This window comes from Eumetopias jubatus, unplaced genomic scaffold (genome assembly GCF_037043125.1).
Source record: "Eumetopias jubatus isolate StellerSeaLion01/CBP00866 unplaced genomic scaffold, mEumJub1_p1.0 scaffold_4, whole genome shotgun sequence".
Lineage (NCBI taxonomy): Eukaryota > Metazoa > Chordata > Mammalia > Carnivora > Otariidae > Eumetopias > Eumetopias jubatus.
The window spans coordinates 65,195,884-65,209,268 of NW_028274810.1; the positions used below are offsets into that span (position 1 = coordinate 65,195,884).

The following is a 13,385-nucleotide window of genomic DNA, read 5'->3' on the forward strand; positions in this document are numbered from 1 at the left end:
GAGAGCTCTAATCAGAAAACGACCCTGCTGGCACCTTGATCTTGGACTTTCCTGCCTCCAGAACTGTGAGAAAATAAATTCCTGTTGTTTAAGCCACCCAGTCTATGGTATTTTGTTATGGCAACTTGAGCTAAGACAGCTGAATTAATATTCTACTATATGGATATGCCACATTCCGTTTATCTGTTTATCAGTGACTGGACATTTGGGTCTTTTCCATCTTTGACTGTTGTGAATAGTGCTGCTATGAATATTCATGTACAGGTTTTTGTTTGAATACTTGTTTTCAACTTTTGTTGTTTTGTGAGAGTATTAATATCTCATGGGGCTAGAGTTCTATGGAAAAAAGTTTGGGAAATTCTGTCTGATGTTATTTTATATTGATATTGATTTCAGAAAATTAAATAATCTCATTTATTTCTGACTTTTAAAGAAAGATGTAGCTTTCTATAATTATTTATATTGGCAGAAATGACAGTATTACAGGATTTGTTGATGTTAGTTGCCTTGTTATGCTGGGCAAATTGTACATACAAAAGAGGTTAGAATATTGTTTTCTTGCTACTGTTCTTTATCATGAAATGTAGAAATAAAACTAGGATTTTGCCTTTTCTTTTACATTTCCATTATAAAATGGTTACTAAGAACCTAATTATTTTTCCAAATACTAGGACATAATTGCAAATTGCTCATTGTGCATCAGTGTTTCCAACAGTAATTTAAAAATCAGTTAGCTAACCTAGCCATAATTCTGATGTTTGAATCCTTTTTATAACATCTTTTGTCTAAGAGTTTGCCATCTGATTCTAGAGACTTCAGAGGCATACCATTTCTTCTTTGTTTGAAAAATTAGCACTATCAAAAGGTAGAATTGACTGTCATGGTTCTTATAGATGACATGTAGTTAGTTTGGCTTTTGAGGGTCTTTCGGTTGTCTATGATCATTTACTTTAAGCAGTGTTTTTAGATACATACAAATTATTTTATTCACACTTTTGTTAGGTGTCACCTCTGGTCTAGGTATTAAAATATGAAAGTAAAAAGTTAAATAAAACCTAGTCATTAGCATCAAGGAATCAATCATCTAAAGTAGGAGATAGATAAATGAATACAAATTACATTATTATATAATAATGTGAGAGATAATAGCAAGTGCTGTGAGAATACAGTTGTATAGTTGAACAACACAGTTTTGAACTGCACAGGTCCACTTATGTGGATTTTTGTGTGTGTGTGGATTTTTTTTAATTTTTAAAAAAATTTTAAAAAGGGCAGTGGCGTAAGAAAATAAAAATTAAAAAATCATTTTTTATTTTTTTTAAGTAATCTCTACACCCAATGTGGGGCTCAAACTTAAAACCCTGAGATCAAGGGTGCCTGGGTGGCTCAGTCGTTAAGTGCCTGCCTTCGGCTCAGGTCATGATCCCAGGGTCCTGGGATTGAGCCCTGCATCGGGCTCCCTGCTCGGCGGGGAGCCTGCTTCTCCGAACTCTCCCACTCTCGCTGCTTGTGTTCCCTCTCTCACTGTCTCTCTCTCTGTCAAATAAATAAATAAAATCTTTAAAAAACAAAACCAAAAACCCTGAGATCAAGAGTCACACGCTCTACAGACTGAGCCAGCCAGGAGCCCGATTTTTTTTTTTTTTTTAAACAAATACAGTATAGTACTATAAATGTATTTTCTTCTTTCTTTCCTTCTTTTCTTCTTCCTTTCTTCCTTCCTTCCTTCCTTCCTTCCTTCCTTCCTTCCTTCCTTCCTTCCTTCCTTCCATCCTTCCTTCCTTCCTTCCTTCCGTTCAGGAGAAGGGGCAGAGAGGGAGGGAGGGAGGGAGAGAACCTTAAGCAGGCTCCATGCCCAGTGCAGAGCCCGACACAGGGCTCGATCTCAAGACCCTGAGATCATGACCTGAGCTGAAATCAAGAGTTGGACACTTAATTGACGGAGCCACCCAGGCACCCCTCTTATGATTTTCTTAATACGAATTTCTTTTTTCTAGCTTACTTTATTATAAGAAAATAATATATAATATATATAACATACAAAATATGTGTCTGTCAACTATTATTATTAAGGTCAACAATAGGCTATTAATAGTTAAGATTTTGGGCAGTAAAAAGTTATACGCAGATTTTGGCATCCCAAGCCCCAATATTATTCAAGTGTCAACTGTATAAACAATATCAGACTGTCTTCTTAAACAGTGTAAGCTTAAGTTGAATTTTGCAGGACAGGTAAACATTACTAGCTGAAAGGATGGCCTTGATCGTGGAAGGAACAGCATATGTAAAAGACATTGATTCAACAGCCAGCCGCCCCATCCCTCACAGATCTATACCTCTGAAACAAATAATACATTATATGTAAAAAAAAAAAAAAAGAAGAAGATAGGAGGGGAAGAATGAAGGGGGGCAAATTGGAGGGGAGATGAACCATGAGAGATGATGGACTCTGAAAAACAAACAGGGTTCTAGAGGGGAGGGGGGTGGGAGGATGGATTAGCCTGGTGATGGGTATTAAAGAGGGCACGTTCTGCATGGAGCACTGGGTGTTATATGCAAATAATGAATCATGGAACACTACATCAAAAACTAATGATATATGGTGATTAACATAACATAATAAAAAAAGGCATTGAGATTTGAAGTAGCAATGATCCATTCTATCTAGTACATTTGGTAAGAATGAAGTGAAAAGTGTTAAGGTAGGATACAAGGTTAGCGATATAGACACCTTAGCTCTCTTTCTTAAGGTCTTGATTTAAAATCTGAGAGAAGTCTTCCCTGACTCCCATATCTAAAGTTAGTCTCCTTCTGAGTTACTTAATTTTTTCCTTTATAGCACTTATTATAACTTGGAATTACTATTCTGTTACTGCCTTCATGAAGGCAAGGATGGCATGTATTATGCTAGAGAGTTTAAACTTTATCCTGAACTCTTTGAAAGCCTTTAGGTATTTTAAGCAAGAGAATAATTCAATTGAATTTGTATTTTAAAAAATCACACCGATAGTAAAACCTACTGTGTGCCAGGTGTATAATGCTAGGTGCTGGAAATAAAAAGATGATAGCACACAGTCTGTGCCTTGAGAAGATTGAAATCCAGTTAGGAGGCAGAGAAGCAAAGAAAAAATATTGATGTGATAGGGATATCCATGTGTTCGGTGAAAGCAAAGGGGGAGGAGCTTGTGGGTTTGTGGTCTAGAGGATATGTGTTCTTTTACCTGCTCGTGTATAGTGATGAAGTCATTAAAGTGACTTTAGTGACTAATCTTTGGGACTTAAAATAGCTTTTTATCACATTTCAAGAGTTCAGAGATTTTACAAGATGGTTATGTTCTGTTAGGCTCGTGTAGTGAGTCTCAGTCATATTTATCTCTTGATAGGTTGGAAGAACAAGATAGGCATTTGACCGATGAAATAGATTTTTCTTGGTGAATTCTGATACCATGTATATCTCTTACTTGTATTTTATTTTATTTTATTTATTTATTTATTTATTTTTAAAGATTTTATTTATTTGACTTTGACAGAGAAAGACACAGCGAGGGAGGGAACACAAGCAGGGGGAGTGGGAGAGGGAGAAGCAGGCTCCTGGCTGAGCAGGGAGCCCGATGTGGGGCTCGATCCCAGGACTCTGGGATGACGACCCGAGCCGAAGGCAGACGCTTAATGACTGAGCCACCCAGGCGCCCCTCTTACTTGTATTTTAAATAAGTATACCAACTTGTACAACTAAGGAAAGTATAAGGAGAGAATATTTTTCCTGTATGTGTATAAATTGATGTCTGTTTTTCATTAAATTTTTTTTTTAATTTATCAGTTCTGCTGATGGTAACTGATTGCTTCCTTTTCTAGGTAAAATGAAGAATGATGACTCTAATAAAGAAAATTCTTCAGAGATGGACTATTTAGAAAATGCTACTGTGATAGATGAATCTGCATTGACACCTGAGCAGAGGCTAGGCTTGAAACAAGCAGAAGAACGCTTAGAAAGAGATCACATCTTTCGACTTGAAAAAGTATACTATATCATTTTAGTTATGTGGAGGAAGATGCATGTGTCATAACTTTTTTTTGCCAAGCACAGCTCTTTTTATCTTCTTTTATTGCTAAGGCAGAGATAGCATTCATTTTTCCTAACTTCCCTCTTTCCTTTCTTCTCTTCATCTTCCTTCTCTCCCTTTGTTCAGCAAATCCTTACATCTGTGAGTCTTTGTTCATTCATTCCAGGGTCAAGAAACTATGGCCTACCATCTTGTTTTTGCCTTTTGTTTTTGTGCTTTGTGTTTTTAAAATTGTGTAAAATAAACCTAGCCCCTTGTTTTGTAAGCAAAATTGTATCGGTACATAGCCATGCCCATTTGTTTACCTATTGTCTATGGCTGCTTTTATGCTACCTGGCACAGTTGAATTGAGTAATTAGTTGCTCCAGAGAACATTATAGCTTGCAAAGCATAAAATATTTACTGTTTACCAAAGCATAAGATATTTACCCAAATATTACTTTGTCACTTTACAGAAGTTTGCTGACCTCTGATTTATTCACTCATCAATAGATACTGAGTGCTTGTTATGTTCTAGGTACTATGATTGGCGCTGGGATATATTGATGAAAATGGCAGTTGGTGAATTAGAAGTCCATTCGGAGTGACAAATTAGCAAATATTATGTGATATACTACACTTTTCTCCTTTTCTCCTTGGTTTTCTCCTCCCCTTTCCTCTCGTCTCCCATATTTACTGAATATCTCCTATGTATTAAGAATTGTTCTAGCCATTAGTGTCTTATTCCTGTGTGCTAATTAAATTCTTAACCTAGAAATACACATTCCTAGCCTTAATAAAAACATTGCTAGGTATTGAAGGAATGACTCATAAATCAATCTGTTTACAAATAGATACTTGGAATATTTGTGAGCATGTATACAAGGGAATATAGGTCATCATTCTTGATAAATAAGAAAGGAAAGAAAGAAATGGTATAATTTTGTAGAGTTTAGAAAAATGAGGTAATGTCTAAATTTAAGAGGCACTCCTGAGTTATTAATAGAACTTATGACAGAGTAGTCACCCTATTAAAATAGAAAGGAATATCAAGAGTTAGAGAGAATTTAGGTTGTGTAGCTCGTCTCCCAAGGTCCTAGTTAGAAGGAAGTCTTTTTTGCAATTTGCTCTTTTACTTAGTTTTCTCTTTCCTCACTTTCTCTTCCCTAAGTCTGGAATTAGTAGCTGTTCTGAATCTGTTAAGATAAATATTGAGTGCTTTTCGTGTGCCATGATCTGGTGATAAGAAGTTGAATTGGGGCATGTGTGGCATTTTTAAAAACATGTTACTGCTTTTCTAGGAGTTTACTAATTAGAGAAAAGCATGCAAACAAATAACAGTAATAATAACAGTATTGTTTGAAATCTTAGACAAAAGAGTGACCAATTGAGTGGGGGTATAGAGGCATCAATTTGGAGAGTGCTTTATAAGGAGGTGACATTGGAACTGAGTCTGAAGGAGTAGCTGTAGGAGTTGACTGTGAATTGGGGAAGTCTGGTGCAGGTGAATTATATGGCATGTATAAAGGAAATGTGAAAAAATGTGTTTTAAAAAAATAAGTAGGGGACAGGATGAGATAGGATATGAAGCAGGAAAGATCAGTTCTTGGGAGAAGAAAGAAATTAGGGTGGAATGGATATTTGATGGTGGTAGGAAAGAATGGCCAGGGGTAAAAGAAAAGCTTTAGAAGCATGGAAAACATTTTGCTGTTTGAATTTATTTGAATTTAAGCAGCAACAATATAAAATGAGTGTGCCAGTACTAGCATAGATGTCTATAATCTCTTTTCTTTCTGGCACTTCTTTGTTTCTCATGTCCTCCAAAACCTCTTATTTTCAATTTAGTGTACTCTGAATTAACATTTTTCTTTACCAACTTATTAGACATTCATTAAGAATATTCTTAACTACTTGCTTTTGATTTTATCAGTCCTTGGGTTCACAGTGTACCCATAGATTATCTGATTGATGAGTAAAGATGTAGATTTTTAAACTGTACCAAAGAAGGACTGAATCCAAGCTCTGAGATCAGAAGGGTAAATTTCCCTATAGTTAGTGTTAAATATTGACTAGGAAATACTTAGAATTTCCGTGCCCAGCAATCTTTATTCAAGCTGGTCTGCAGAAACTTTAAAGAAGGGTTATTAGTGTGTGTGTTTTAATAGTAAAATAAAATACAACTATATAATGAAGGAATTTTAAAACATTTTTCATGTGTCTCTTCTGTGAAACTAGAAGTTTCATGATGTCGTGAGAACATTTTTATCCTATTTGCTATTGTGCTTAATATAGTACCTTGCATGTAGTAGTTGGTTAATAATTAGAGGTAGTTTGCTTAGTGGTTAAGTGTGTAGGTTTTGGAGTCACTGGGTCTACCTCTGCCACTTACTGGTTGGATAACATTAGATAAGTTATTTAACCTCTTTAAACCTTACTTTCTTCATCATTATAATTGAGTTGATAAAAATAACACCTAGCTCATTGACTTATGAGGATTAAATACAATAATACAAGTAAAAGTTTTTGCATAGTGTCTGGTGTGTATTAAGTGGTAAAGATCAGCTACTTGTAGAATTGTTTTACCAGGTAGAGCAATTTTTATTATTTCATTTTAAGGTTATAGAAGCGGTTTTCACTGTTAGAGATTTAATCCAAGGTCAATTGAGATGTCATCTCAAGCCTTCTGACTCCCCATTCATGTTAAAACAAACTTTTCTTACAGAAAGAATCCAGACAATCCTTGTCTGCTAATATTTTACAATTGAAAAACTTATATGAGTGATTTCTTGACTCCGTTAGCGACCTCATCAATATTCATAGCTTTAGGTGCTCTGTATTTATGTTTTCAACTCCTGAATCTGAACCTTGCCACTTTCACCACTCTTCTTGAACCAGGCCAACATCATCTCTTTTCTAGATCATTGCAGTATGCTCATAATGGCAATAAGCTCTTCCTGCTTCTATTCTTAAAGGAATTAGGAAGGCAAGCAGTCCTTTTAAAATATAGATTAAAATTTAATTCTCTGTTCAAAAACCTTTAGTGTCTTCCCCTCACACTTGGAATAAAAACCAGAGTTCTTTTAAGGGGCCCTGCGATCTGGCCCTCTTTACCGCTCAGTGCCAGTCATATCTTAGACTTTTTGCAGTTTCTCAGACATATTAGCGTATTCCTGCCTCAGGGCCTTAGCATTAACATTTCCTTCTACTTGGAATGTCTCTTCCCAAATACCCACTTAGCTTAATCCTTCACTTCCTTTAAATTATTTTATCAGTAAGGTCTTAAGTGATGATCCTTTTTTAAAAAGTAGTTAACATCTCTGCACCCTATTTGTATTTATTTGTGCATTTCTTTATTTATTACATGTCTCTGTATACTAGAAGTAGATTGTGAGGACAGACTTTGGTTTGTTTTATGCCATATATCCCCACTTCTAGACAAATGTTTGACATATTTTATGAGCTCAGAAAATATTTAGGGAATTAAGTACTAGTTGTGGCTGGAAACTAAGAGATAGGAGTCTTTGCAAGGGCTTAAATTCATTCCCCAATAAGGACAGATTTGATAGAGTTTTTTATGGTTTTTTGTTTTTTAAGTTTTTATTTAAATTCCAGTTAGTTTAATATACAGTGTAATATTAGTTTCAGGTGTACCATAGAGCCATTCAGCACTTCTGTATACCACGAGGTGCTTATCACAAGTGTACTCCTTGATCCCCATCACCTATTTAACCCAACCCTCACCCACCTATCTTCTGGTAACAGTTTGTTCTCTTGATAAATTTGGTTTCTTAGTTTGCCTCTTTCTCTTTTTTTCCCTTTGCTCATTTGTTTTGTTTCTTAAGTTCCACATATGAGTGAAATCATACGATATTTGTCTTTGACTTCTTTCGCTTAGTGTAATATTCTCTAGCTCCATCCACGTCGTTGCAAATGGTGAAAGAATTTTTATACCACAAATTGAAATGACTGGATTGAACTGAATTTTCCTTTTTGCTTGTTGTTTTGGACAGTTATTTAATTTTTGAGATTTAGTTGCTTTGCCAGTAAAATAGGGAATCATTATAGGGTTGTAAGGTTATACATACTTTATAAATGATGGCCATATTTATTTTTAGTCTGTGGTAGGACTGTTGCTAAATTTGGGGCAGGTTTCCATTTAAAGAAAATCATAATATTATGAAGTTAGAGAATCTTTTTGTCAGGAGTTGCAGGCTATTGAAGATCAATCTGAAATAAAAATTTAAGCATTGCTGTAATTTCCGAAATTGCAGTATAAGGCACTAGAAGTCATGTTTTAAAATTCAATGTGTATTTATTGTGTTTCTGTAATTTTTCATTGTGTAATCATATGGGTAGAGTTGGCTTTGGATTCAGATAGACATGAATTTAAATTTAGCATCTCCTACTTAATATTTTATCCTTGTGAAAGTTATAGGCTGTATGAGCTTTTGTTTTCACATCTAGAGAATGAAAATAATAGCAATCTAATTGGATTATTAGAGGTATTAAAATGACATTGTATATGAAGCACCTAACATAGTGCCTAGCACCTAACAGGCACTTTTTGGAATCAGTAAGTTTTTTTTTTTAATTTTTTCAAGAACAGATTTATAAAGTATGACTAAAGTACTATGATAATTTTTGTGTGTCAGAATTGTATCCTTTAGAATACTTACCTCAAGAGATTATCCATTTATTCCCATGAGATTGTGATTGAGTATGTTTTCAGAACTCAGCTTTTGGAATTTTCTTCCATATTCTCAACTCATATTCTTTTAAAATCTCCTATTTGAGGGTGGATTTTATTTTTTATAGTAATCAAAAAGACAGTTTGAAACCAATTTTTGGGAGAGCATTGGAATAAGACTAAGTAATAAGACTGCCTTTCTTATCCTACATTGGATTCTAAGGACTGTATTATATTAGATAAGTACCAAATATTTAACGTTATAATGGTGTTGTTTGAAATGAGTATATGATCTTCTGTGATGTCTGTTTTGAAAAGAACAATTATCTTTTGGGGATATAAGTACTGATTTGTTTATTAAAAATTTATTCCTTTAATGCTTGTTTTTGTTTCTAATATTTATGTAATTATATCATTCACATATATAGTCATATATTTACTTCTGTTTTCTGAAAAAATGCATTTTTTTAACTTTTCAGCGCTCACCAGAATATACCAATTGCCGATATCTATGCAAACTTTGCTTAATTCACATAGAAAACATCCAGGGAGCTCATAAACATATAAAGGAGAAACGACATAAGAAAAATATTTTGGTGAGTTCTTTTTACAAAATATTTTATTTTTTGAATGGTAAAACTATATCAAATATTTATTTATGAAACTAAAAATGGGTTATTTGTCCTGTCTTACATTAGTAACTGAAGTGATAGCATTAAAAGCTGTGATTGCCCTTCTTATCTTAGGTGGTCAGGAGGCGGACTTTTTCAGAGACCAGTCTGTTCATATTAAAGTATATTGATTCTTAAATTTAAAACTGTCAGATAGGGGTGCCTGGCCGGCTCAGTTGGTAGAACATGTGATTCTTGATCTCTGGGTTGTAAGTTCAAGCCCCATGTTGGGTGTAGAGATTACTTAAAAATAAAATCTTAATTAAAAAAAGAAACTCTTAAATACAGTCAGTCCAACTGATATTTTTTGAGTTTTTATGTGCTAGGTCTAGTCAGTGGTGAATAAGATAGTTGTGGTTCCTACCCTCAGAGTTTCTGAAGTATTGGTGAAGGCATACACCAAAAAAGAATTTAAGTATATTGAGTTTTATTAAAGGGAGAAATGTGGTGCTAAGGAAGTATACAAGGATATTTTACTTAATCTAAAACAGGGACATTTCTCTGAGAAAGTGACATTTGAGTTGAACTTTGAAGTAGTAGTTTAAAATTAAAGCAAAAAGGTGCCTGAGTGGCTCAGTCATTTGAACATCTGGCTCTTGGTTTCGGCTCAGGTCATGATCTTATGGGTCACGTAACTGAGCGCGAGTCAGTTCTGAGCTCAGCAGGGAATCTGCTTGAAAGTTTCTCCCACTGCCCCTCACCCTACTTGTGCTTGTGTGCTCTCTCAAAATGAATAGGTGGATATTTAAAAAAAAAAAAAAAAGGCAAAAATATGAATGATGACATGGCATATGAGGAACAGAAAGAGTCTAGTATGACTGGGGCAAAGAGAGATAGGAGGAAAATGATTTGAGATAAAGCTAGGGAAGTCCAGACCACGGAAGGCCTTATAATCTAGACTTTGGGAATTCATAATTTTTCAATTATTTTTATTAGAACATTTTCATAGACATAGATATGAATAATTTTTTTAAAAGATTTTATTTATTTATTTGACAGAGACACAGCGAGAGAGGGAACACAAGCAGGGGGAGTATGAGAGGGAGAAGCACGTTTCCCACGGAGCAGGAAGCCTGATGTGAGGCTCAATCCCAGGACCCTGGGATCATGACCTGAGCTGAAGGCAGATGCTTAATGACTGAGCCACCCAGCTGTCCCTGAATAATGTTTTTTTTTAAAAATTATTAGTATTTTAGCTATTTAAGTTTTTCTTTTCAAAGTGGTAATATATATATATTTTAAAGATGTGTTTATTTATTTTAGAGAGAGAGAGCACAAGTGGGAGGGGCAGAGGGAGAGGGAGAGAGAATCCCAAGCAGACTCCGTGCTGAGTGCAGAGGTCTGTCCCACAACCCCGAGATCACAACCTAAGCCAAAACCGAGAGTTGGATGCTCAACTGAGTGTGCCACCTAGGCACCCCTCAAAGTGGTAATAGTAATACTATATAATCTTCTACTTATTATGTCTAAGTGTCTGCATTTTCTCTGAGAAATATTCTTTTACCAGACCTTCCCAACAATTCTGGATTAGATATTCTCTGTGCTTGCAGAGCTGCTTGATCAGAAAACTGGATAATATTGTATTGTGCATTTCTGCTTTCTCTCCTCTTCTAGACTTCAGTATTCTAGAGGGCAGGTTTTATTTCTTATTTATTTTTGTTTCTGTATTGCTTAGGACAGTGTCTGACACACAGTAGGTGCTCAATATGTCTTTCTTGAAAAAACTGAATGCATTGAAGAAAATTAGGAACTCAGAGGGAAAAGAAATTAAAATTTTGTCAGCGTGTTATTTTGATTTAATTAGAGCTTCAGAAGATTTAATAGAACAAAGAGTTGGTAGTTTATGAGATAATAATAGATATTTCAAGAAATATTGAATGATGCTAATCATTAATTCCAGGAAGCTCAGGGAATTCCAAACAGGAAACTTATGAAAAAAGCCAATAGACATTATATACATTTTAAGGAAATTTTAGGACATTACAAAAAAACTAACAAGAAAACTTAAAAGCAGCTGTATTAGATTTCTGCTTTTGTTGAAGTTGTAATAATAAAGATTAGATTTACCCTTGCTCTTGAGTAAACTGAAGGAAAAAAAAAAGGATAAAAATAGCTAACAATGGTTTTCAGGCAGCGAATGGAAATCAAATGAGATTAGCCCAATGATTACTCTAGTTTGAGAGAGTTTCCATACTGCATTATAGGAAGGGGAGCCCAGTGCACTCCCAGAGTTGAGGAGATGAACTTGAGTCCAGGGAATCTAGGGTGGCTAGAGTTTGTAGGACAGAATAACAAAAAAGAGAAAGCTATACAGAAAGAAATCCATAGATACATGCATGCGAGAAAGCTGCCCGAAGCCAGGGAAAGAATCATCTGAAGGAATTAGAAAAGTGCTTGATGCTTACATAGGGCTGAGAATAGTACTTTACCACTGTTCAGACTGGAAAATTCATACTTCATGGGCATTGGGTAGAGTACCCAGAAGGATCTTGTTTTAAGAGTGGGGAATATATAGAAACTAAATGCAGTCTGATCCCAGCTAAAGATTTTTTAAAAAGATTTTATTTATTTGAGAGGGGGAGAGAGAGAGAGAGCATGAATGGGGAGGGGGAGAGGGACAGAGGGAGTGGGAGAAGCAGACTCCCTGTGGAGCAGGGAACCTGATGTAGGGCCCAATTCCAGGACCCTGAGATCATGACCTGAGCCAAAGGCAGATGCTTAACTGGTTGAGCCACCCAGGCTACCCCCAACTAAAGAATTGTAAAGGCAAGACCCAAAAGGACAGTTTTCAGGGTTTAATGTTGTTACAGAACAAAGTTTGAGGATATTTATAGAAATACAAAATAACTATCACCACAAAAAGGTTCACATTGTCTGGCATTCAAAGATTATAAGGCATACAACAAAGCAGGAAAATACGTACCACGATGAGGAGAAAAATCAGCCAATCAAAACTACCTTGAACTGACACGAGAATTAGCAGAGGAGGACATCAAGGCAGTTAACTATATTCCTGATATTCTAAAAATTAAATAGAGACATGGAAGATATAAAAAAGATTAAAACTGAACTTACAGGAATGAAAACTACGTGTCTAAAATGAAAAATACACTGAGTAGGACTAATGGTAGATCAGACCTTACAAAAGAAAAGGTTAGTGAACTTGAACATATAGCAATGGAAACCATCCAAAATGAAATGGAAAGAAAAAAAGAACTTGGGAAAAAAAGAAAGAAAAGGTTACTTTTGATCTCTGGGATAATTGATAATATGTGTACCAGTTCAACACATATTCCAGGACACTGAAGAGGAGGAATGCTTTCTAATTTCAGTCCATGAGTCCCACATTACTCTGATACCAAAACCAGAAAAAGATAATACAATAAAAGAAAACTTCAGGCTATATGTCTCATGAATTTTAATGCAAAAGTTCTATACATTATTTTAGCAAATTGAATCTAACAATAAAATTAAGGAAGAAATACATTATGATCAAGTGGGGCTTTATTCCAGGAGTGCAGTGTTGGTTTAGAAAACCAATCAATGTAATTTATCATATTAACAAACCAAAAAATCATTTCATTAGATGCTGAAAAAGCTTTTTCTTTTAAGTAGGCTCCACTGAGTGTGGAGTCCAATGTGGGGCTTGAACTCACAACCCTGAGATCAAGACCTGAGCTAAGATCAAGAGTTCAACCATATTATAGTATGTATCAGAATTTCCTTCCTTTTAATGTTGAATAATAGCTCATTTTATGTATATACCATGTTTTGTATATCCATTCATCCATCCATCCATTCATATTTAGGTGGTTTCTACTTTTTGGGTATTGTGAATGATGTTGGTATCAACATTGGTAGAGGAAATACTTGTTCGATTTTCTGCTTTCATTTCTTTTGTGTATAGACCCAGAAGTGGAATTGCTGGGCCAAATGGTAAATATATGTTAAATTTTTTGAGGAATTGCCATGCTATTTTCCACA

At 35.1% G+C, this 13,385-nt stretch overlaps 1 protein-coding gene across 9 annotated transcripts in view; it reads left to right on the top strand.

The window, feature by feature from the left end:
- The window catches only part of TUT4 (terminal uridylyl transferase 4), a 122,710-nt gene that overhangs the window by 40,889 nt on the left and 68,436 nt on the right, over window positions 1–13,385 (top strand). For all 9 annotated transcript variants that reach the window (XM_088022427.1, XM_028106784.1, XM_028106787.1 and 6 more), the window contains exons 3-4: window positions 3,856–4,019; window positions 9,210–9,326. In XM_088022427.1, coding sequence (XP_087878553.1) covers window positions 3,856–4,019; window positions 9,210–9,326 — 281 coding nt within the window. The remainder of the gene's footprint in view (window positions 1–3,855; window positions 4,020–9,209; window positions 9,327–13,385) is intronic.